The sequence below is a fragment of the Zootermopsis nevadensis genome, unplaced genomic scaffold, assembly GCF_977971745.1.
Source record: "Zootermopsis nevadensis isolate Lab colony 2312 unplaced genomic scaffold, Znev_1.0 Znev_ptg000011l, whole genome shotgun sequence".
NCBI classification, from domain to species: domain Eukaryota; kingdom Metazoa; phylum Arthropoda; class Insecta; order Blattodea; family Termopsidae; genus Zootermopsis; species Zootermopsis nevadensis.
Genome location: NW_028259143.1, coordinates 5,084,665 through 5,111,429, shown reverse-complemented (window position 1 = coordinate 5,111,429; position 26,765 = coordinate 5,084,665). Strand labels below are relative to the sequence as shown.

At 36.7% G+C, this 26,765-nt stretch overlaps 2 protein-coding genes across 7 annotated transcripts in view; one reads left to right on the top strand and one right to left on the bottom strand.

Annotated features, from left to right (window-relative positions):
• The window catches only part of LOC110838884 (uncharacterized), a 224,089-nt gene extending 216,465 nt beyond the window's left edge, over positions 1–7,624 (top strand). For 2 of the 3 annotated variants that reach the window (XM_087347132.1, XM_087347136.1), the window contains one exon: positions 2,359–3,848. In XM_087347132.1, the coding sequence (XP_087203258.1) occupies positions 2,359–2,508 (150 nt within the window). In that variant the 3' untranslated portion in view covers positions 2,509–3,848. Of the gene's footprint in view, positions 1–2,358; positions 3,849–7,198 lie in introns of those variants that run through there. The other variant, XM_087347137.1, reaches the window with a different exon arrangement.
• The window catches only part of kek2 (leucine-rich repeat, immunoglobulin-like domain-containing kekkon 2 protein), a 403,862-nt gene that overhangs the window by 43,533 nt on the left and 333,564 nt on the right, over positions 1–26,765 (bottom strand). For 3 of the 4 annotated variants that reach the window (XM_087347128.1, XM_087347130.1, XM_022072341.2), the window contains one exon: positions 618–661. The exons of the other annotated variant lie outside the window; for it this stretch is intronic. The gene's annotated coding sequence lies outside the window, so the exon portion shown is untranslated. The remainder of the gene's footprint in view (positions 1–617; positions 662–26,765) is intronic. 4 annotated transcript variants of the gene reach the window in all.

The following is a 26,765-nucleotide window of genomic DNA, read 5'->3' as shown; positions in this document are numbered from 1 at the left end:
ATACCACCTAGACATAAGACAATAACTGTAATGTATTACAAACGTCATGAACTGATGCACTCACACAACAATACAATGAGACACAACAATACAACATACCACACTCAAAATAAAACATCTGACACACAATAAAAAAACACACATCCACTAATTAATCACAATACTTAAGAGTGGAATATAAAGTCCGCTCTCAGTACATGAAAATTTTATCCCAAAGAACTACAGCCCTTCATCACTTGGAGACTAAGACACTTCACTTCACTTATCACCATTTATTCCCAACTTAATAACCCTTAGCTTGTAACTACTTTTCTGACCCTCTTTCTAAAGGTGCCTACTTACTTTATCTGTGGTCTTGGTGTTTCAACAACGCATGCACTGTAAGCTTGTTTCATTTTTCCTTCTCAAAACGTATATTAAAATACCTTGCAGAATTACAGCTAGACAGTGGCGAAAGTAGGTTAACCATGAACAGATCCAAACATTGGGCATACGGCGAGTAAACGCTTGAAACATGAATAATTCAACCCTACTCATGGTTCTAAGCAAATAACACCATATAATGCTACCTGCATTATAGAATCAACGTATAAGAATGTTTCAAAGTAAATACATACCATCTCCAGTTTTGTCATCCTTTGACCTCTAATTTAACGTGCAACTGAAAGCAAGAAAGAATTTATTAATTTTATCGAACATGGAAGGTGATTAAAGTAAATGAAATCTTAAATTACACGATGAGTCAGCGAAACGAGTCTCAATCTTATTCTCAAGGGACCGAGTTCGGCTCCAGGCTTAGTATCTGTCATCTGATTGCTTTATTTCTTTCGTTCATGTATTTGTTTCTCTCTCATTGTGTCTAGCAGATTACGAAATATAGAATATACGTAGAATAATTTTATATATAGCTCGCGATATATCTTCTATAAACCACCTACTGCCATATTTCATTCTACGTCACGGAACTTCAGAAGCTAAAGTATTTATATATATTATAAGCAATGTTAGTTGGTAGCTTGGTTGTTTGGTGATCATTTACTCGCCTTTAGACGTAGGGAAAAACATTTAAGTATATATCCGGATTATCAGATAAATTATCTTTAAGAAGAATGTTCAAGAGAGACATAAGGAATAAAAACTCGCAGATACCTGAATTGTTCTCTTCTACGTCACATGATTCTAAGCACATCAACATCCATTTATTTATTTATTTAGTGTTCTGTCTGACGACAGGTCCATATGAACAGGATCCTTCCATCCTTTTCTCGGACTGGGACCTGCTCATATACGTTCTTGGCAGATGATCCAGAAGTGGTTTGCCATTGCCTTCTTCTGTGTGTGAATGGAGTAATTGTTGGGATGCCACGGAGAAACCGGGGAAGCCCCCGGAGGAAAACTCCGTGTTGCCTAGACCACAGTCTTGCCCAACACAAGTTATAAATTCGGGCACCGCCGGGAATCGAACCCGAGACCCCAGGATTACAAGGCCAGCGTTCTAACCGCTAGACACCCGTGGCGTTCAACAACCATTATTCAAGGAAAATGACATTTGGAATTATACAGCTCGTTTCATAAATAACAGGCAAAGACACGCGGCCGTCGTCAGAATAACACATTTGTGATAACCACCTGATATTCACGAGAACTTGTTACAGTCTCATCTTGCGAGGGCTCAGCCTCACCAAGCAAAGTAGAGGGAATATTATGTTTGATAAGTGACGCTGCTATAAACAGAATTGTTGTTGGGTAACAAATGAAATTGCATACCGAACGCTCGATCCTTAATATGATACGTCACACAAGCTGTTTTTTTAACAAAGGACTCGCTTTTAAAATATTACATTAATGTTCTAATGTTCTAATTCTATTACACTTTTTAAGTGGCACATATGTTTTACAGCGCACGATACGGATATACGAATGAAAGCGGTGACTTAATCTGATTACACAAATTTAAAAACTGAATTAGCTTATTATTTGAATAAGTTTCTTTGTTTTTCTAACATCTTCTGAACATGATTTTATATAATATTTACCTTATCATTATCAATTACTGTGCGGAAAATGGTTTAATTTTCTTCCTCGTCATTGGTGGTATTCTTTGCACATGTAGTAAATTTCTTTGGAACTTTTCAATATACAGGGTGATTTAAAGTCAGTTAGATTCAGAAGTTTCTTGCACACATTCCTTAGGTGACGCACTTCTGTATCTATTTCACTGTGTGATACTAAGTTTTCGAGTTTTAATTAATCAAATGCAAAAGTCCATTTTACAATCCGTATTACTAAAGTTGCTGTTGCTAAAATATCTCTGTTACATATTCCTACAATCTTAATGTAAAATTTGTGAGTTTTTAGGTTCACAGGACGTCGAGTATGAAGATGGCTGTCTTCTGGGGTACTGAGCCGTGCAGCCTGGTTAACGTTTACCTCCATCTGAGATCGATCGGTGTCCTTCACGGTGCATCAGTTCTGAAGAAAAAGACTGTCATTTTAATTTACGATTAGTTGAGCACAAGATATGAGATGAGAACCGACTATTATTCTATCCTTTATTTTGAGGTACCTTACGTCAAGAAACAACAAATTGTTTGTGTATCTGTAATTGTAGTGTAAGGATGACATTTTTATTTATCACTGTGACGACATCGTCATAGGTCCGAAGTGAACATCGAAAATTTCCCCTTCACACAAGTAAAAGCTTTTCTCGTCTCATTCAACATTTTGTCTACACCTTTAGTGCCCTATATTGCACGGGGAAGGTTTATCCTTAGGTCTATTTTATGAGCGTACTCAGATGTTTGAAATGCCAGTCCAGCAGTGCAATATAGAAGCCCGGTACGTGACTCCTTGACTAGGACTTTTTTCTGAATAGTTTGCTCTTTTTTATAGGTTCAAAGCTCTAAGCTTCTTTCTTGTGAAAATGCTGACAATATTAGATCGAATATAGAATAAAAAAAAGAAACCTTAAAATTTAAGTACGCCAGACATGTTCAACTAAGGGCCTGTAAAACTCATATGCTTTATACACTTATGATATTTGAGGTTAATAGAATTTTGAAGATGTTACTTTAGGTTTCCTGTATTGTAACGCTGTGTGGACGTTTAGGTAGCACCAACATTTGCGAGCAATATGCTGCCTCCATCTTTAGCCTTGGTGGTATCCAGTACAAGCCCACTTGGCGTTACATTCCAGATGGCCAATTCTTTATCAATGTCGGAATGTCTTATCATTTATTCGATTTCTGTCAGCCTTGTCATTTCATCCACAGAAATAGATGAATGAAAACACGAACAATAATGTAGATTTACTTTTCAACGTTCTCTACTTTCGTGCGATTGACACTTGTATTACGAGGGCAATTAAAATTAAAACTACCAGTACTTTGCATAACACACTAGACTAACGGGCGATTTCACATTTTTACTCCATGTATATTATACGGAGTGTAAAATGAGAGGTTTGAATTTAAGATAAATAACGCAGTAACACTCAAAATCTTTTGTTTAAAATCTATATACCAAACAGTCTATAAATTAAATGAATTTGTAAGCTACATGATTTTTTTGATCAATTTAAATTAATCACATCTATTTTTAAAGACTATGCATTGTTTTACTACGTATGTTTTAGATTTTATCGACATATGTGTACATTTAACGTTTTTCTGGGGTGCGTAAGAAACTGCAAACGTTATGAAAATTATGTGAATGAATCAGTACTCTTTCAAACTGATAAGAAGATAATTATGTTTTAATAAAAACATTAATTTTTGTAACAAACAAAAATGAATTCCCGTCAGCACAGGCCTATATTTTAGGATGAAAGTTTAATAATAAAGTTATAACGGTAATTCAGGCAGTGTATTAATATTCCGACATACATTTAACACCCTTCCTCTCACTGAGCCGATCAGCACGCACTACTTTTAGATTGTATCACGAAGCCAGCTAGAATGTTCGAAGAAATAGGAACAAAGGACTTAAAATTAACAGTCTTGTATCGATGGAGATGATTATTTGTCTTTCAACCATTTAAAGCCCAGTGGTAAGTATATGTCCCACCTACTTTAACAATTAATGGGTTTTGCGCTTTGTAGTTTGGTACAGTTCAGTGACGCTTAAAAGGTTCTTGCTGCCTCCATTATCAAGACCCGTGGGTAAACTTCTACCAGACTACACGGAACAATAATCCAGAACACAGCCATCTTCAGACTCACCACCGTGAAATCCTGAAATGTCACCCAATAGCAGCACTTATTTCCTTAAACAGCGTTAACAAGCACATTTATATTGGTGAAGTGTAGTGTTTTCTTTGAGGTACGGACGAAATATTAAAATATTATTTAAGCGAGTTTCGGCTTCAAAGGGTTGAAGGCATGTTTTGATAAAATAAAATTATCGACTCTTAATTATATCGTACAGAAATAATTAAACAGTAACTCTCGATCTACTTTGTATGCTAAGTGTCCTACAATCTACCTTATTCATCATGTCACAACATTGTTTGTTAAAATGTTTACAGTGTTGAAGATACTGCATAGAATTTCTGAAAATATGACGAGCATAAGATAATATTAAATGACAGTCGCGGAGAACAGAAAAAAAAACGAGCGACTCTACATCTTGTGACTCTAGCTGTAGACTAACATATGACCGTAGAGGTCATGGGATTTGGAGGATGTTCGGGGCGATATTATGTAATGAACAAAAATGTAAACCTGTGACTTTACTCCAACTGAGTCAGAACAATGTCAAGTTATGGGATATTTCCAACGCGGTGATAAATTTTGGGTTCCAGAAATTTACTTAACTCTGCTACATGAGATCAGTTACATAGCATCCTGATATTAATAAGAGAATCGGATTTTTTGTGTGATGAAATGTGACGGATAGAGTTCTATTTATTTGTATGTATTCGACAAAATAATTCCTTCAGCCTATCCCCACGACGAGTTAATCGTACTACAAACCCCAAACACCGGTTAAATCTATGGATTCTTATATATGTCAGTTAATTTCCTTCCTGCTATAAGGTTGAGATGAATCATTACCAAACTTCGTACCAGTTCACAAAACTTAAGGGTAACTTTTTTCTTCTATTTCTTAATGCCAACTTCTCAAAGTCTGTAATGAAAACTCAGTTTTTTTTAGCTACTTTGAGTTCCATGTTAAAGCTAAACGTCCTTCTTTAACTTGAACTAGCTCTACTGACCGAGCAGTAATTTATTCGATGTCGTTGTAGAATCATTTTCCATATTTTTCTTTGACTCCATTTCATCCGTTTCCTACCACATCTAGTTTTATTCCTGGTCTCTTTTTCACGTCTGTTATCTTTTCTTGAGTTCTTGCTAGTTCCTCGGACTCATTTGTCACTGTCTGAGAAAACTCTGCTGTGTCGCTGTAGGGCCTGGAGAATGATGAGGAAACCTTAGCCGCAGAATTCCCCTCTGGAGGAATTCAAACGAGAAGTTCTGGGAAGAGCTTTTCATCCAGTCCTTCAGTCTATATGGCGAGGGTAACAAAATATAGATTTTACAGTTCAGTGACAAATATCTTTTTTGAAATCTTCCGGCACAAATAGGTAAAATATTAAATTTAAACGACTCTGCAATTTACGATGAACATAGTCACTTTTTTTCTCCCTTCATTCCGTACCCCAGAACCAGGATATAAATTTCTGGGTTATTTTACACAGAATTTAAAATCGCTTCTTAGATATATCTCCATTAATCTTAATGTGATTATGGAAGCAGTAAATGTCCAACTATGTGGTATGTAAAAGTAATTGTTGGCAGTCAATAGAATTTATAACTCTCTTCACCCGATCAAGACAATAATTGTAATCTACTTATCACGTACGTGAGGCATTTCGAAGGTTACGATAAAATACTGCACAATTTAGTTTCGAATAAAGTGCATAAAATCCTAAATCTAACCAGGTTACGTCATGCGAATTAATTACATCTCGCAGACACTCGTATTAGATTGAATCTGTAAAAAAAATATACAAACACATATTTACACATATCTATATTCAGAAAGTTTATACGCATACGTACATACATATTTATTCACAAACACCTGCATTCATAGATATATGAATAAACAAAGTACATCACATACATAATATTAAATAAATAACAGGAGTAATAAATATAGAAAAGGATTCGATGTATAATTATTTATGGTAATTAATTAGTCAAAATGCTAGTAAAAATTTCTGCGACAAAAGACAAATTTAACCCGGTTCAGTCTTTATTATTTATTTTAACTGTTACATTCATAACCTGACCGAGGAAATATTTTACTTACCTCGTCTTCTAACGAATTCATAAAATTCAAATAATGCAGAGTTATTTACATGAAATACTACTCTTGCTTGCTGGTTTCTTATGCTTCTCGAAGTAAACAGGGATTATTTAGTTAAATATCGGCACCCACTTAATCTTTGTAATTATGAAGTGTTGTTTTCTTTGCGGTACGCTCCGAATTCTTAAATATTACACAGGCGAGCTTCGGCTTCAAGGGGTTAATCATTACGAATGCACCGCTGTCTGAAGGCAATTTTACAGCACAATCCACCAAGCAGGACCTAAGTGGAAATAAGTGACCTTATAAGAGCGACTGTACTCCTTCCTGCATTGTACATATTAAGAGTAGAAAAGATGTCTGTTAGGCGGTTTTTCTCCTGAGAAAATGGAAAATAAGGATGACACCGCCAGCAACTGCTTTTTCAAGTCTTAGGATTTCATTCTCCCTTATTTTCCAGAAGTAGCGATATGAGTTAATACGCGGTAGAAATTAAGGCTAAAACTAAGATAAAACGAAGAAATAATGTATAAGAAGAAGAAGAAGAAGAAGAAAATAGGAAGTAAAAGACGGAGAATTCTTGTTTTGCAACTTCAACCCATTTAACGTTGGGGACCCTTAATCCTGTTACGATGGTTCCTAATCTTGCTGTAAAACCAGCAGCTACTCGGCGCTCGTGTATTTAGGTAGGGTATGTGAGCTAGAGTCAGCTCATTCCACAGCTTCAAAGTTTTTAATTTCGGGAGTCATTTTATATTCTCCACCCCCCCCCCCTCCCCCTTCTCGACGTTTTTTCACCTCGCATCTCTTGTACGTCTTCTTCTAATTCTTTACGTCAGGCACTTCACTTTCTTTCCTGTTGTAATTATATTTTATTTTCTTCCAGTGATGGTTAGTGCTGCATAACCACTTGGCTGAAGAAGATAATCTCATGTACGGATTCTTGGTAACTGGGAAGATAAACGAGACTGTTATTTCAACTAAAGTGCTCTAACAATCACAGCCGGCCGAATTAGAGTTTTAGATTTATATGTTTGAGACAAAATATATCTCCTATTTCTTATGACACACGTTCATTTTAATTATCCCACCATTAACATCCTAAGCAAAATCAATACGCTTCTTATTATAAACACCCTATTTCTTTAAAATCCATTTTAATATTATCCTACTACCTCCACTGATGATCGACAGAGAGGCCTTTTCCTTTTGGGTTATCGCACTATATTTTTGCACGTATTTTTTCGATATGTGTCCTACACGTTTCATCTATCTTAGCCTCGATATACTTATTCAAATACTGTATAATTTTAAATTATGAGGCTACACTTCATGCACTTTTATCCAGTCTTCATTTAAGCCTGCCTCCTACCTGCTCCGTTCAGTTACTTGTACTGCTAAAACTGCTAATTTAAAGTATTTTCCACTAACTGGACATGAGGTTGATATATGTATGATACATAATGTATGCCACATTAATATGTAGATGCCTTCATACGAACATATTCGGAACGTGTCACCAAACTAAACAAGACGTAGGCAAAATCATAACATTAAACATAATGAAATTGCGATCCGTACTTAACAGCATACTGTAATTGATATTCACAGTTATAAATTTCACTCTCATTGTTCTATTTAGCTCGTCCAACCGCGTCAGAAAACACTATATGTTAATGACTGCCCGATATGTATTCATTATCCAAGTCCATCCAATCACAATGTGGGGTAAATGACTTGTTGATGGCGACTGAATAATGGCTGTCGAATTTACACTGAACAGTCGGAATGGTAAGTAAGTAAAATCAGTTTGAGCCATGTTACAACTGGCATATGTTAATGAGAATATTGAGTTATTTAAGAATTTCAGAGAACTATCGCAAAATAAATTCCTCGTTAAATATACTACATAGTGAAATGTATAAGGATGTCTTCAGTATACTTTTATTTACAAAATTCTAAAGTACGTTTTATTTATGTGCTAACGTGGTGAAATATGAAGATTTCTGTCTTCTGGGTTGTTGCGCTGTATAGTCTGGTCGATGTTCATCGCCCTGATGACGGAGGCAGTATGACCTCAGAAACGTTGGTAAACATCGACCAGACTCCACAGCGCAACAACCCAGAAGACGGAAATCTTCATACTCTGATGACGGAGGCAGTATGACCTCAGAAACGTTGGTAAACATCGACCAGACTACACAGCGCAACAACCCAGAAGACAGAAATCTTCATTGCCCTGATGACGGAGGCAGTATGACCTCCGAAACGTTGGTAAACATCGACCAGACTACACAGCGCAACAACCCAGAAGACAGAAATCTTCATACTCATCGCCCTGATGACGGAGGCAGTATGACCTCTGAAACGTTGGTAAACATCTACCAGACTACACAGCGCAACAACCCAGAAAACAGAAATCTTCATACTCTGATGACTGAGGCAGTATGACCTCTGAAACGTTGGTAAACATCGACCAGACTACACAGCGCAACAACCCAGAAGACAGAAATCTTCATACTCATCGCCCTGATGACGGAGGCAGTATGACCTGTGAAACGTTGGTAAACATCGACCAGACTATATGGCGGAACAACCCAGAAGACAGAAATCTTCATACTCTGATGACGGAGGCAGTATGACCTCTGAAACGTTGGTAAACATCGATCAGACTACACAACGCAACAACCCAGAAGACAGAAATCTTCATACTCTGATGACGGAGGCAGTATGACCTGTGAAACGTTGGTAAACATCGACCAGACTATATGGCGCAACAACCCAGAAGACAGAAATCTTCATACTCTGATGACGGAGGCAGTATGACCTCCGAAACGTTGGTTAACATCTTCCAGACTACACAGCGCAATAACCCAGAAGACAGAAATCTTCATACTCTGATGACGGAGGCAGTATGACCTCCGAAACGTTGGTTAACATCTTCCAGACTACACAGCGCAACAACCCAGAAGACAGAAATCTTCAAACTCACCGCTGTGAAAACCTCAAATCTTACGTGATGAAATATAATTAATTATTTCACCAATGAGACGTCCTGACTCAGTTAAAAAGTTCGAATTATTCTTTGGGAGGTACAGTGTTCTATTCTCCGTTGGTGTCGAAAATTTGAAAAAAATATTTTGTAATTTTCTTCAGTCTCCCCACAGGAAGTGCGTTACATCTTATAATTCACGACCCGGAAACTATTCCATTCACTCAATATCACTGTGTCAGCTACATCTTCAAGAAAAAGGATCATTTACAACCTTTCAGTGAAGTACCAATTTTCATATCCTTAGTAAAGAATGGGCATTAGAGTAATTTTACAGACTTTATTATTTTCTGCTCTTTTAAATAAGGCGCGAGATGATAAAATATTCCTTATATTAATGGTAGGAAGCAATTCACGAATATAGTCTACTCTTTATTTTATTACGAAAATTATTTCCATTACGAGATTGTTATCGGACATACGGCATGCGTGGGTAAAATGAAAAATGCACATGAAATTTTAGACAGAAACATGAAAGGAAAATATCACACGAGAGGCTTCGTATTTGTAAGAATGGATTTTAAAGAAATGTAATGTTAACTAGACTCACTCAGGTACAGACTGGCGTGAGCTTTTGGAAGCCCTCTAATGAAACATCGGGTTACTTAAAATTAACATTTTTTGACTTTTCTAACTATTAGCTTGTGCTCCGTGGAATTAATATGGTATCATTGCCATATTTCTTAAAGCTTTACTATATAACCTCATAATATTATTTTGTCATGAGTTCCGGTAACCAACACTTGATTTTTCACTTCTAACTTTTTCTTGAATATTCTAAACCAAAACCTATATTAAAAGGATTCAATTACATTCTTATTTAGTAAACAGTTGACCGAGCGCCTATCAACAGAACAGAGAATACTTTCACATGGATTTACTAAACACATGACCCTGAAATAATTTCGTTTGTTAGTTACTTTAAACGGAAACAAAGTGAAAAGTTCTTAACACAGTGTTGGCTACGAATCAGCGTGTCCATAAAATCACTAATGTAACGCGACACCAGCGCCACATACGGAATAGAATTAAGTTGGTCGAATGTTAATGTAAACATGTGCCAAGGCAATCAAAATGATATCTGTATCATGGTCATTAATGGAGATTAGCGATCAACACTGATCACACAGTCCAGATTAACTTAACACCAACATTTCACAGTCCCTGAAAACAGCCACATTTTCGAAGATGTCTGTCTTCTGGGTTGTTGCGCCATGTAGGCTGGTAGACGTTTACCGACGTTTAAGAGGTGCTTGCTGCCTCCATCAGTAGAGTACTTAACCCTATGTAAAACAATGAAGTAATCAAGTTTATCAATTAATACTATTATAACATACGTATATCAAATCTCGTGTAAACCCACAATTTTTTAAAAAAATTATTAATGAGACGGGACGGACCAATAATTGTGTTGATTCATTACTCTAAGAAATTTTGTTTCCTTTAATAACCGACCAAACTACAGGCTTGCGTGTCGCGGACAAAACCCAGTCTTCGTTCATAATATGGATTCTCCGGAAGACTTTCCAAAAGAATTTTAGCTACTGTTGTCAAGAAAAGAATTCAGACATTCATCTTAATCTTTAGTCACCGAACTTGGCGGTCTGGAGATTAACATTCCCGCTTCGTTTCGGGACATTTCTGATTCACTGGGATTTTCTTGGTTATCGTAAACTTCTCCCGGGATTCCTCCTGGGAGTTTTTTTTTGTGTTCTGTCTGACGACAGGTCCATATGAACAGGATCCTTCCATCCTTTTCTCGGACTGGGACCTGTTCATATACGTTCTTGGCAGATGATCCAGAAGTGGTTTGCCATTGCCTTCTTCTGTGTGTGAATGGAGTAATTGTTGGGATGCCACGGAGAAACCGGGGAAGCCCCCGGAGGAAAACTCCGTGTTGCCTAGACCACGGCCTTGCCCAACACAAGTTATAAATTCGGGCACCGCCGGGAATCGAACCCGAGACCCTAGGATTACAAGGCCAGCGCTCTAACCGCTAGACCACCGTGGCCATCACTTATTTATTTATTAATTAGTGTTCTGTCTGACGACAGGTCCATATGAACAGGATCCTTCCATCCTTTTCTCGGACTGGGACCTGTTCATATACGTTCTTGGCAGATGATCCAGAAGTGGTTTGCCATTGCCTTCTTCTGTGTGTGAATGGATGTCACGGAGAAACCGGGGAAGCCCCCGGAGGAAAAACTCCGTGTTGCCTAGACCACGGCCTTGCCCAACAGAAGTTATAAATTCGGGCACCGCCGGGAATCGAACCCGAGACTCCAGGATTACAAGGCCAGCGTTCTAACCGTTAGACCACCGTGGCTATGGTTAAAGACTGTCTGTAATTAATTTAATTCCTTAAATAACAAAAAAAAAACATTAACTTTAACTGTACCAGACAAAATCAGTTTTCTATCCTTGCACCACGGAAATACTAGTACAGTAGATGGTCCAGTACAGCCGACGCAGAAAGTGATGGCGGAATTATGCGAAACGAAACGCTTGTCAGAAGTTACCATCCAGTGGAAGCTGAAAGAGCAGTAGAAGCAAATGGAAAGTTCTAACGTTCAATGCTTCCAGGCCATTGCTCCTTCCACATCGCCCCCTCTCAGCCCCTCCCCCCGACTCCACGAAAGAAATTGCTTTTACTTGACTTTGAAATTTGAAGACTGAAAATGTCGCAAGCATCAGTAGCTGTAAAACCCGCTTCATGAGGCTCGCGGACAAACTCCGTGACCACCCTCGCATCCCACCAGATGAAGAGGAACTGAGCTACAGTCACGTACAGTTTGCTTCTCCGTTACATTAAATTTTAACACCGTATTCAAAATTGTATTTCCCTATACTTGGTTTTCATTTTAAGACCATTTGAACGTCAAAGTATATCTATGACGCTCTGATTCATACGTCACTGTTTCGTTACCAAACGAGGCTTCTGTACATCTCAAGGCTGCCAGTTCGCTATGGTGTTAATAGAACTGCACCTCCGTCTTGAAGTAGGCTAGAACAGTGGTATTCAACCTTTTTTTTCGCGTACCCCCAGATATAATTTCTCTTCAACTTTGTACCCCCAAAGTTGTTGGTGTATAATTCACGTTATACATAGTATATATTAATAAAATAAATTAAATAAGTTACATTACTGATTTTTCAGTGTTTATCACAAAATAATATTTTTTTTTAAATTTCACGTACTCCCTAAGATGTCTTCGCGTATCCCAGGTTGAATATCACTGGGCTAGAGAACATAAAAATAGCTACGATGATCGGGGTAAATTCAGGTCCGGTGGATAACGAAAATTACAATTAAGAAGTAAATCACTACAACAATATAACAGAGTACATGCATAAGTTTCGTACTCTGAACTCTATAGCCTGGAACTTGGTTAAGTCTCCGACTAGACTTGAGGATTTATCCAGTGCGATGTATCAGCACTGCAGAGTCTAGCACGAGAATTAACTCTTATGCGGATTGCATTCACGTCCGGGGTATTTACATACTGCACCTTGTCTATGATCGTGGCTAATCCGAGTTTCGTGATCACGTTAAGCACTCAGACACGAGAATAGTGCATTGAATCCCTGAGATTTTAGTAAATTAAGATTCACTGCTATATAATTTAAGGACATCTAGAAAAGATTTGAAGAGTAGCCCATATATTATTTTATATTTAGTGTTCTGTCTGACGACAGGTCCATATGAACAGGATCCTTCCATCCTTTTCTCGGACTGGGACCTGTTCATATACGTTCTTGGCAGATGATCCAGAAGTGGTTTGCCATTGCCCTCTTCTGTGTGTGAATGGAGTAATTGTTGGGATGCCACGGAGGAAAACTCCGTGTTGCCTAGACCACGGCCTTGCCCAACACAAGTTATAAATTCGGGCACCGCCGGGAATCGAACCCTGGACCCCAGGCTTACAAGGCTAGTGTTCTGACCGCTAGACCACCGTGGCACAGCCCATATATAGGAGAATTAAATTTAAATTCATGCTTAATTAATTGCTAAGTACGCATTAAACTAACGGCAAGAAATGTGTAAATTATTAAGCGATGTTATTGTTATTTATAAATTCAATATACGTTTTTAATTTCGTAAATTTGTAACGAAAGGAAACATATTTTACATGATCTTTGTTGAAACAAATAGGCCGGTTACTCAATAACTAGATTCATAATTAACGTCTTAACAAGAATACCACCTTCTTTAACATGTTCGCAGTCCTGTGAAGAGCCTATGGAATTCGCTACGTTTATACGTCCATCTGTCTATAGGCGTGACACAATTCGAGAACGTCAGAAAGGATTTCCTTCTAAAATAACTGCAGTGAGTGTTACTAAACAGTGTTATCAGAATTATGTTGTGCACAGCTCCTTCTGTCTGCGTGTTATTTTAGCATTATTCTAGCTTCAGTGCGAGTGAAGAACATGTCCGACTGTCCGTCCGTCTGTAGCGTTTTTCTACAGGGGTAAGCTACCTGCATGACCGGGGTTATTGTGGCATACCAGTGGTAACCTTGGATTAGATTAGTGCAACAATGATCTATGTGGCATGGACTGAAGAAAATCATTATAATGTCAATGTTCCTCAAAGAGTACAGATCTGCTATCTTTTTTATATTTTAATTTAAAGTGTCCAGGCCTGGAATTCTTAAACGACATTATAAATATTAACACGAATTTTATGTACTTTTGAAAAGACTACACAAATTGAAGAAAACAATTTTTGTTTTACGGATTTCTAATTCATTGACCTCCGTACATTTCACATTAGAATCAAATCACAATAACACCACTTACTGATTAATAATTCTCTGTTTTATGCATTCTGTGTTTGGTAGAAAGCCTCAAAATGGTCGAAGCATGTCGCTATTAATTATTATATAATCACTGTGTCACTAATTAAATAATTTCTTGTGTGTGACAGTTAAATTTACTGTGAATTTTAACGAAGATTTATGGACCATAAACAAAGGATTATGGAGTTGAGGTTAAGTTGTAAACAGATGATTCTTCTTCGCGGTGGCTTTCGTGAGGATGTAGGGGTGACTGGGGCACATACGTCCCCCAGTCACTTCTCCCCTGTCTGGTGGTCGGTAGTCTCCCGAGGGTGTGTGAACTAAACACAAACTGACTGGATGTGACTTAACCAAGATCGATTGCCCCCCGCGGGGCGAGTGAGAGGGCGTGGAATGGTACACAACACTCAGCAGAACATCTGATTCCGCGTCCCAGAGTTGACACCACCTCAGAACAATCTCATGTAAGGTATAAAAGACAACTGTCATGAAATGTAAATAAATCCTTTATAATCTTAATTATAAAGGGTAGTTTACACATAAAATTATTCATTGTCAGGACTTTTTCCATAGACTGTTCTTTAAAACCACGACGTTTCGGAGGCTGGTTCTGCCTCCGTCTTCAGGTGAGAGGTACCTACTCTGTTGGGTCCCTTAGATAGAGTTAGTCTCTGTCACTAGAAGGTACCTGAAGACGGAGTCAGAACCAGCCGCCGAAACGTCGTGGTTTTAAAGAACAGACGATGGAAAAAGTCCTGACAATGAATAACTTTATAATCTTCATACCTTCCTCACAGTGATTAAAATATGGTAATTTTTCTTGTCAATTCGTGTAAGACATAATAAAGCTTTATATCATTCTTGCACTAAAGCTTGCAGTATCTTGTTTTATCCTTTGCGTTGGTTTTATCGCTGTTTATGAGAGCTTATGTATGTATTTAATATTTATTAAACAACGCTGTCAGTACCTCGGACAACATTAAACCAAATGACACGTTGATTAATGAACAAGGGATTCAAAAATTTTTTGAAGGGAGTAATGGTAGCCTAATTTAAGGCACTTTTACGGATTTTCCGTGGATAGTAACTGAATAATAGAATAAAATAAATTGACCACTATCGATGTTGAGTTTTTTTAATTGATTTTATGTAAACAAATGTAATTGCATAATGTGACCATTACAGTAAGTTCGAAATAATTCTGAATAATGTAATAGAATAGCACAAGGCTCTGTGATTGGTGTAACAGCCTACAGGGGAGCACGCGGTCGCGTATACGTTTTATGTGGTAAAAGTAATGTTTTGTCAAGTATGTGAGGTTCATTAACAACAACGAATTCAGAAGATTGTCGGAGTTGGTAGAATACCCAGGTAAAAGGTTTTCTTTGTAAGCACTAAGAGAAAAAGTAAATCTAATTCACAAAGTCGTCCTTGCAAAAGCGATTCGAAACAAAATAGCAGACCGTTACAGCATGGATTGTAATTTTGCTGCCTTGTTTCTATTTAAATTATGTTTCTTGTTACAGTGAACTGACTGTAATCGCATCCATTTTCTGGCTGTAGGTGAAATTTGGTCATGCTTCAAGCAAGAACTATTTCCTTGCGACCCTGAGGGTCGTGGCAAATTAGTCACGCCTCTAATTACAGAGAGATTCGAAATGCTTTCCAATTACAAGGTAGATGGAGCGACCCAGTAAACCAACCTTGGCGTTACTTGTACATGTACAGCAACTGTGAGCTGCAGGAAATAGCGATAGTCGTGTTCACTGGAAGGCAAAGTCATCGGGACTCACTCGCTGCCGTCCTTACCCCAAGTCTACTGATTTCTAACCTCTCCGAAATGCTTTGCTCCCGGAAGTTCATTTCAGCGATGATTTCAGAAATATAAGTAACAGTGCTAAATACTTATTTGGTTGATTTTAGAGGATTCCGACGATATGTACTAGAATCTGGAGTAATGAGTTTTTGATAATCTTAAGAACCCACGACGTTTCGGAAACTGGGTCTGTTATAGACCTCACATGTAGGTAAGAGGGTTGTTGGTCTTTCAGAATACCACACGATGGAAGAAATCCAAAATGTCACTAATCAAGAAAGCTCCTGTTATATAATTTTTTATTTTATTTTAAGTGACATCTGTCATCTGTAATGAATTAACCGGAAATGTTACTAGTTTAATAAAATTAATGAAGTTTACATCCAAATATTGACTCCCCTGAAACGTAAATGTGAAAATATCGCATCGATTCGTACACGTTGGTGTAAAAAAATTTGTATTTTGGGATTTACCAGGTTTCTTTCAAGTGAAGGTTTCGTTGTCTCAACAGAACTGCTTAACAGTACCTTAACAAAATACGAACACCTCATTCCAAATACGTACTTACTAACAATTATATCTAAAATCGAGATAGATTGATGAGCACACCTTCTTCGTATTCGGGAGGTCCAGGATTCATCTCTCGGTTTGGAAACTGCCTATCCAAAATAAAAGTTCTACCATCATTTCTTCGACCCAAATGTTGATGGAGTGCCCAAAATTAGGAAAGGGTTCCTTCATTCCACATCCTATCAAATTCATTATTCACTATATCAATTATGTAAGCAATCGAGTGTCTTTAAAACCAGAAATAAATAAATAAATAAGAAATTGAGTGTCTTTAAAACCAGAAATAAAATAAATAACATGATTACATTGCATTGTAAAACAACCGAAATGCTACATTATAAGACTAATTCATGAAAAATTTATTGTTGTCCTCGATATTAAAAGCCTTTTAAATAAAAACCGCATCGTCGAATAACCAAGAATTACCAATGAAAATTGACAAGAAGATATTTTCACTTGTGCCCCACATGTTGTCCGTTAACGAACTTGAAAACAATGAATTTCCCTTCTTTTGGAGAAACAACAGAGCCTTGATTTGAAGCTGTTACAGGCAACAATTCCTGATTACACTTACGACTGCTTCGGGCTATACGTGCAGTACTTTGGGAGCATTTACGGGTCAGTTTAGTGTAGGACATGGCGTACAAGTCGGTAGCGCTGGTGATCCCCACGAGGCAGTGGGGTCTGCAAACTGGTCAGTGGCAGACAGTGACCTATTGCAAGCTGCAAGCGGTGGAACTGGTACGTTGGCTCCAATGTGTGTTCTGGGTTGTACTGTGACGCGGTGACAACGAAGCCTGTCTCTTTCATGACGCCCCAGGGAACACCACCTATCTACCCCACATAAGTTACAGCTTCCAACCAACGCTGGTTGTTATAACAAAAATGTCATGTCATATAATAAAACTGAACACCAGCCCACGAGCTGACAAGTGGCTTTCTAAACACGAAATAAGACAGCAATTTAGTGTTCGATATGTGACTGTTTTCAAATGCTTATTTACTCAGATGATTACATGCATCATAATAATAATTCAATTCAATTCTTTATTATTAGCACGTAATGTTAGCACAATCATCTTAACGCGCAATTTTAATAAATATTTAAAATATTAACTATTTCTTACATGTCTGCAGCTTCCAGAATTGGAACTCGATTTTTATTCAATATCATTAAAATATATCGTAATCTAAAATATTCGAAATTAAATCAATAATGAAGTAGAGATATGCATAAATAAATTCTGCGTGAACATAACACGCTTTTCATCAGAGGTAATTTGCATTTTTCAATATTTTCAGCAGTCAGCGTGTTGCTCATGCTTCTGTTTTGAATTGAATTTTCTTTTTTAAAAAAATGACAAGAAATATCACAAATGTTTCTACAATACCCCCGATACCCGACAAGTTTCGCTTTCGAAATAAATGGCTGTCATGAAATCAACTTAAGCTTCTACCTTCCCTTTTATCCGGCCTGGATTGTTTTTCTTATTCCTTTTCTCCCACGTGAGTTCCTCAGGGAACCATAACAATCTCGCTCTCCCAACACACGCGATCCATACGCCTGGGTCTTATGGACACCAAGTTGAATCCAGTCACTTCGTTCACCGCAAGCAGAAATACTTTATAACGCTTGGAATAAATACGAAAATTGACTTACATCTAATGTGTTCATTACTTATTTCCACTGTTATGAATAATGCCAGCCTGGCGTATAACGTTAAATTTGCTTGGAATAAGGTTTTTTGTGTTGAAGTATAGCAAAAATTTTGTAAATCGAATATAAAGTGCAATACTTGTAAAATTTCTTTATAGTGCAAATTCGCGGCGACTGAAGATAAATTTGTGCAGAGTGCGAAAACACAAAACCGGCCGAATGACTTTAGTTCGCCAGACAACACCATAGCCTTATGCGTGTTTCTTGCTACCAGAGTAGCCACCGCGAGAATTTTTTTCATTTCTTACGTATCGCCCGAGCACTCGTCCAATCAAGAGTGACGGACACTGGCTATTATAATACGGGTCGTTTAAAAACAAAACGATGTGGATTCTAAAGTCATAAAGCAAAACCTTTAGTAGACTTATAGTTTAGATTATAATGTTGCGTCATATTGTGTTGAATATATACTTGTTCAATTTTATCAGTCTAATCACAATAAAATATTATTATTAAATATTAAAATTAACATTTAAATATTTAAAATATATTAAAATGATGCTCTCTATCTACATCATTTTAATATATTTTAAACATTTAAATGTTAATTGTAATATTTTAATATTTAATAATAATATTTTATTGTGATTAGACTTATAGTGTTGATAAGCACAGAAAATGTTCTTAATTCTTAAAGGTTTCCACTGTTGTCTGTCTGTTCCTTGCCCTTGTCCGCCGAAAATGTGGAAAGTTTCCGCCCACAGGTGGAATAGCACTGAGTGACCTACTCAGCTGGATCTGCCAAATGAATCTCAATATCTAGAACCAGCTTTTTACCTTCTTAGATAATAACGAAATTTGGCCCCGTTTCTGAAAGTTGTGTTGTATTCTGTTTGGAATTCTAGACCGCGAGCTTTTTAATTAACTGATAGCTTCCTTCTATGCTCTTTTGTTACAAGTCACATAAGAAAATGAGTAATTATGTATCAGTAACAATATATGAATAATGTAATGCAATGTATTTTGACGTAAATACACAATTATTCAGATACTTGTCCCCGAGAAAATCTCAGATCCTTTATACTTATTTCTAAATCAAACTGTGGTTAATTTAAGATTTTGATTATGCATTGCGAAAGGGGTGCAGTGGTAAGAAAATGATAAACTGTGGAAAGGATAGAAGGAGTTAGTGCAGAGAAACGAGAGACTTTCTGCAGAGAGAGAGAGAACAGGGTAACTTCAGGTCGGGAAGGTTGTAGTAGGACTTCGGCGTGAAGCATTGCATGTAGCCTAAAGCTTTCAGCTCGTTTTGGGAAAGTTAAAAGCGTAGCAAAGCTCCTTTCTTATGTTCGTATCCTTTGTGGTATGGAGGGAGCCAGTCTGATGAAGTTTCGTGCCTCAGTGAAAACTGACTACGATGTGGCTATGGTGTTTCGAAGTGTTGCCCAAACTTTAGGTTCTAGAAGGATAGAAAGCGATTATACGGATTCTTCCACAGAGCCAAGGTTAATGACTTCAGAAACTGGAAACCAGAAAACAAGCGAACTTCTTGCACTCGTGGCGGAACATAATGACACTCCTCTTGTATCGAAGTAACAAACAATTTTCAAATTTTTTTTGAAGCTATGCAGATTTTAATATAGTCATTTTAGATTCATTTTGATAAATTATAAATATGTGTAATTACTGTTATGAAACAGAATATTTCTTGAGAAGCTAATAGTAGTGTAGTTAGTCAAATAATTATATACCATTCAGTAAGTTGTAGTTTCTGATTTTATACTCTACCACCGAGGTCTAAAAATTGAAGGTGATCATGTATATAGCCATTTATCGGGGAAGAAGCGTGAACAAGTAAGCTTCTATAGTAGTAAACTGCATTACCATGACTAGAACCCATGATACGCGCAGTTTTAATGGTCAGTGATTGAAGTACAGATTGCCCCTGGAGGGTAGGTGTTGTGGAGCGACGTGGCAGGCTTTGTTCACTCAGAACAATACGGATGGGAAAACAAGCTGTCCATTATATTATACTGAAACCCCAAATAATACGACTAGCACATGCCATGGAGACCAGAATACTGTATGCTGTTGGTTTTTATGTACAAACCGGGGAGACTTTATTGCATTTCTACAAGTAGTTTTACATTAAAATGGACATTATTATGTACACTGGTTGACTTGCGGGATGACTGACACCTTGCTCGAACTACAGCGTTTTCGTGTTGCGATGTACTAAATAACATTTAACATGAATCCAAAACGCGTCTACTTATGTGCATGATAGAAAAACAGGAATATAGTTAAGCGATTACACGTGACGTCACTTGTCAACATTTATGATACCAGGTTCTCCTTTGTGGCTCCATAAAATTCCAGCGATGGCATTTTCCTTTCACGTTGTCTATATTGCTATCTAAAGGGCGTTATGTCTCACACTTTTAGAAGATCCTGAATATATATCTCAAATTCTGCAACGACCAAGGAAGACAAACTTCGTTTGGTTCGTACTTCAAGAAGAACTTAATCTCCTTAAATGCCTTACAAGCTGCTTGGGAAGACAGAACGTACAAGGCAAAAAGAATATTATTTTAGTATGCCATATTATAAACCTAAAGTAGCGGCAAAGTCATTATCACTACGAAGTTCTGGGTTTAAATCTCGGCTAGGAAACCGGCTATACTAACTGAGATTTTTCCTCAGTTCTTAAAACCAAAATTAGGCCGCGACTGATTCATTTCATAATCTACAGAATTCATTTCTCATCCTATGATTCGAAAATAAAGTCGATAAATAAAAATACATAAATGACGGTATTTAAAAAATAAAATGGAAGTATTATGAAAGACGCTGAAGGGATTATTTATCGCGAAGAGGGACATTAAACATTTTGGCAGGATTTAAGGTTCTCAGGGCGGCGGGTAAACCTAAAAACATTAGACATCAAATTCATGATTGTTACAGCATTATACACATTATTAGACAATAAAAGTTGTTGTACTTAAAAAAACGTTCTGTCGATCATAAATGATTGTGGTTTGAATGAAACTGATACAGAGGGACGACACCAAAAACAATTTACTGACTATCAAAGCAACGAAGTTGAAAACCTACACTACAGTTAATTATAATACAAGCTGCAGTTCGAAACAGCTGTTTTAAAACTTAAAGACAAAGGTAAAAGTGATATAATACGCGTCAGATTACAACAACTGTTTAGAACGGTTTAACAATACGGGAAGTCGATCGAAATCTCGTATAAGTTAGCCTGCAGGTCCGAAACAGAAATCAATCATGCCGTTTTGTTTAAGCGAAAGCATTTTCATCGTTTGTTACACAAATTAATTATACACAATGAATAATACATGTCTACATTGCGTCTGCAACACGATCGTGTTTTATGTATTATAATTGCATGTAATTATTATTTCAAAAACATTAGAAAATAATTTAATGTCATGGAGTATCAAAGCCTTCAATTTCAGTTATAATTATGAAGTGACATGAAGTAATTTTAAAGGTTAGTAATTAATAAATTAATTTAGCTATTAATTAATTTAACATACATATGATTTTTACAGGAAGTGTTTCATGAATTTCAAAAGGATAAATTATCACTTTTCATTTGAAATGAGTGGTTATAAAATGGTCTACATGGAGTCTACAGACAAAAGTAACTACAAAACCCTCGGTTATACTTTTGTTAGAATTTCGTGAACAAAAAATTGAATTGTTACAGCATTTCTTCCTACGTAGACAAAAACAACACACAAGAACTTTATATCCACATTCACATTTATAATTGTAACACACTAAATTCGAAGAGAGTGATAAATTTTGAAACACGAAGTATTTTCTAGAAATCAAATTCTTCCAAGTCGCTTTACACTTAGAACAATGTAAAGTTTCAACATTCACTTGTTTACAATCGCTACATTTCATGTCCACCACGAATTAATAAGGTTTGTTTTATTTTTACATATCTATGAAAACTTCACAGAAATCTATCCCATTAATTTTATTTTCAGATTGCTTCTATAGCACTTGATTGTTATTTTGTTGAGATTGCCTGAGAATCGGAATAATGTCACAAGACAGCCACGTGTCTGAACTTTCGCCAAAAAAGAATGCTTATCTTACGTATAGGTTTTCATAACAAAAAATATTCAGCTTAGTGTACAAACTTTAAAGTGGAAAAAGTTTTCATTGATGTTAATATTTAATTATGTAGTTACTTGAGTTATTAGTCTGTAAGTAATTTACAGTGTTCTTTGAACTGTACAGAAAATACTGAATTAATCTTACGCCTGAAAGAACAGTTTCGCATAGAAATTTTATCCCAATAGATTTCTGTCTTCTGGGTAGTTGCGTCGTGTAGCCCTTAGATGTTTACCGACGAGTCAGAGGTCCTTGCTGCCTCCATCATCAGGGCGATGACAAATGTGATGCAAAGTATACATCAACGTTGACAGATACTTGGGAGGAAAATCTGACTTTCAGTTTTATATGAAAAGTACTTGGTTCACAGAATGATATTGTACATATCCTTCCTCAAATAACTGATTTTGGACATTCCTTTGTGAGTCTTTTTTCTCAAAATCAAAAAGTAAAATATACACAATTATTTATAATTTGCCATAATAGATAATCTTTAACTTGTAGTATTTCTTTCAATAATGTTAGACGAAACAATATTCGATTCATGGACTTTTAAATCGTTGTACGAGTTTCACGTGTACAGTTCGAATCTAGGCAGGGAAAAGAGTTTTTATCTTCGTTAGAGTTCCAAGACTGGTTCTGAATTTCATCCAGACTTCTATCCAATAGGTGCTAAGAACTCTTTCTCTGAGCTAGAGTGGCTGGAGCGTGAAGCTGGCCATTCATCCACATCTATTTCTGATATTATGCGTACAGACACTTCTTCACTCCCACATTCGCCTTCATAGCGTATAGTTCAAATAATCACAAGAATAACATTACATTTACCTTTTAATTTGACGCACAATTGCGTAAAGATAAAAAAGTTGGTATTAATATTAATTTCATGTGTCATTACCCTACGTACCATTGAGATTCAAAATATGAAATTAAAGCAGTGTAGCAGTCACCAGACCGTATTTTTGAATAGAATCGACAGGACAAATTTAATTTAAAAATACCCCCTTCACTCGTCAATCTTTTAACGACTCGTTAACAATTTTTAATTAGCACCAATTAGTATGTTGAAGAGAAGCTTGTGGCTTCTTCAGGCATGCCTCAACATGCACAGCGAAAGTGTGAAAGCAAAACGCTTAGTAATTTGTTTTTAAATGAGGCAGAAAATTACTGAGAGATGGTACAGTTGCAAAGAAAAGGTTTCAGAGGGAAGCTGCTTTTGCTGAAACACACAAATATCCTAATACTTAACCTAATTAATACGGCCGTGTTTCACCCTCGTCTGAGAAATTAGAGGTATTCGAAGGTGTGAGTCTAATAAACTTTAGTTTCGTTCCGTTCTGCAATTCCTATTTGAGACGGAGACTCAATAGCGAATTTCTATAGAAGGATTCAACACTTTACATAAGGAAATACGTTTTTTATTTGCGTCTTATTAATCTGCTAATTAAAATAGGCTTTCGAATTTTTATACCTGTATTAGTAAAGGCAAGCAATCGCGCAGAGACATCTGTACGCGAACGTGGAAAAGAACCGTATTTTTATTTCACATTCAAACATAACTTAATACAAAACACAGTATAAAACATCTACGTCGACGGATACATGTTTCGGCATCAGACATTTACACGTAAGACACATGTAATTACATTCTATTGATAACGATATGAATGAGATTAAACAGTGACTCCCCACATAACAGGAACGAGATAATTACATAAAATGTAATTCCACTTTTAATTTATAACTGCGTTTATTTTGAAGTGTGAGTGTAAGATATCTTTCAAGAATGAAAATGCTTTTCAAAATATTAAATTCATTTATCTCATTGGATAGACTAAGATTTGCATTCGGAAATTCCACACATCTGTGCTAAATTAAATAAGCAGTGACGTATTATAGGATATTAATTACGAGCTTACAGGTACAAGCCAAAATAGGATACGAGGTGCGATCGGAAAGTTTCTACACTGCGCGTATAAAAACCCGTACACTTATCTCAGGTATTAAATTCATCCATCACCCTCGAAGTAGTTCCCCTGGGAGTGAACACAACGATCCCAGAGCCGCTGCCAAGCCTGGAAGCATCCCTGGAAATCTTTCTTAGTCAGCCTGTCAAGCACCATCTGCGATTCTGCCTGAATCTCTTCTATCGTCTCAAATCTCCTTCCCTTTAGCTGAATTTTCATCTTTTGGAAGAGGAAGAAGTCACACGGAGCTTAGAAAGGAAGTTGGGGTCCGTTCTTGCAAGATCGTTGAGCTCCTGACAAACGAGAAGTCGATTCTGCTTCTGGTCCTCAGACAGGATGCGTCGCATGTGGAGTTCTTCCTTTAGAATCAGCTGACAGGTCCCATAGCCTATCCCAACAATGTCGCACAAGTCGTTGATGGTACGACGTCGATCTTCGTGAATGGCCTGCCGAATCTTCGTAACATTTTCGGGCGTTGTGCTCGAAGATGGTCGTCCAGAACGCTCGTCATCATCGACAGAGGTTCGGCAATTTTTAAAACGTGAATGCCACACAAAAGTTTGTGCACGACCCATTGCGGACTCCCCAAATGCTTGCTTTAACATTTCATAGGTTTCCGTAGCCGTTTTGGCGAGTCTTTGGCAAAATTTGATGCACACGCCATTCCGAAATCGCAGGAGGGTCGGTGTAATGCACTACCAAAACGCCCGTAACTAAGAAACAAATGCTAATTCGATGATGCCGGTTGGCACACTGATTCACTATGAATGTAGGCCGCACCCCCTAAAGGCAGAAGCTCGTACTACATCCGGTTCGCCCTCTATTGACACAGTCTATAAACTTTCCGATCGCACCTCGTATGTCTATACTTCGTATTCACAACCTGTAGTTATTAATATTTGGGGAAATAACTCAGTGTCACAGATATTTACCAATAAACATGGCTTCAAATGCAGGCAGAAACTTCTGAAGAGTACATAAGTTTACTAGCGGCAACAGCCATATTATATGAAAGGTCTACTGCAAACTGCAAGTGGTTAATTATAGACCATGAGAAATTTGTTACATCATTACAGTGCAACGCTGAGGTTAATTCAAAATTAAGGTCGATCTAAATAAATTATTTTTCAACGAACTAACAAAGAAATCATGAAATACCTTTTCAATACGAAATTAACGTTTGGGACCAAAGAGTATAAAATTAAATTAATGTAAGATTACATGATTAAGACAACGAAATTTCAACAGGAAAAGATAATAAACTAACATTACTTCGACTTGTTTAAATAATAAATAATTCATTTCACACGTTCCACGAATGGATACATTACATAGTCATGTTTCATTCAACCACGTGTAAAGAAAGAGGATATTAAAATTTATCAGATTAAATTGTTCAGGTCTTGTATGTTTCTGACTGATGATGGCCAGATAAATGGTCGAAACATGCCTGGACTTTACATTGGTAAATTCAGTTTATACTTATGTGAATTGAATTGTGTTAAGCTGTTTCATATCCCCTCATATGACAGACCAAGATATAAAACATTTTCTCTCTGGTGTAAACATGGCAAGAAAACTTCAAAAGAACACGAGCCACAAAATGAAAAGAAACAGAGAAAGCAGAACAACTTTATTAATTTTAAATTTGAAACAGAAAGCTATTTTGATTGCCTTTACTCGTTTGTAATAAAACTGAGTTGCGCACAATCTCTGCTCGTGACACATTCGTCTGTCCATTTCGGTACAAGCGACGTGCAATTAAAAGCCAAGAAGGCAGCCTCAAGCACGTCAGAGAGTATCGGTACATTTTAAATTTTCCGAGTTACAAATGTTAAACTTTTAAAACAGTTTTTACACCAGAAATACTCTAAAAATTCCAGTTCCTTAGTCAACCTTGAGTATCACTGATATGACATAACAGACCCCACATGCCGGATCAGACAAACCTTAAAGAAAGAATGTTAATCACATAAAACACCACAAGGTACAACACCTTTATCACCGTAAAACGCTCAGATCTCAAGTAATAATTTTATTAGTGTAAATGGTTAACATTTAAAGAAAGTAATTCTTTGTACTTTGAGTTTAAAGCCTTTTAAGGTAAAACAGTGTTGACAAGATTTATAAATTATTCGATCTTTAATATTCTATAAAAAATTTAAGTATTTGTTAAACTACAAATTTTCACTTATTTTCAAAGTTATATCACTATAAAATCAAATTATTCATTCATTTAAATATATAAATACACTGACAAATAAATAATAACGTTAAAATAACAGTAGACCATTAAGACAGGATCACCTTTTTCAAAGTTTATTTTATAAATTGATTTTTTTCTGAGAAAAGGCAAATGTCCGACAAAATTATGTACCATACTTGGATAATGTTATTTAATTTGCAATTCATGCTGCCAGATTTGCATGTG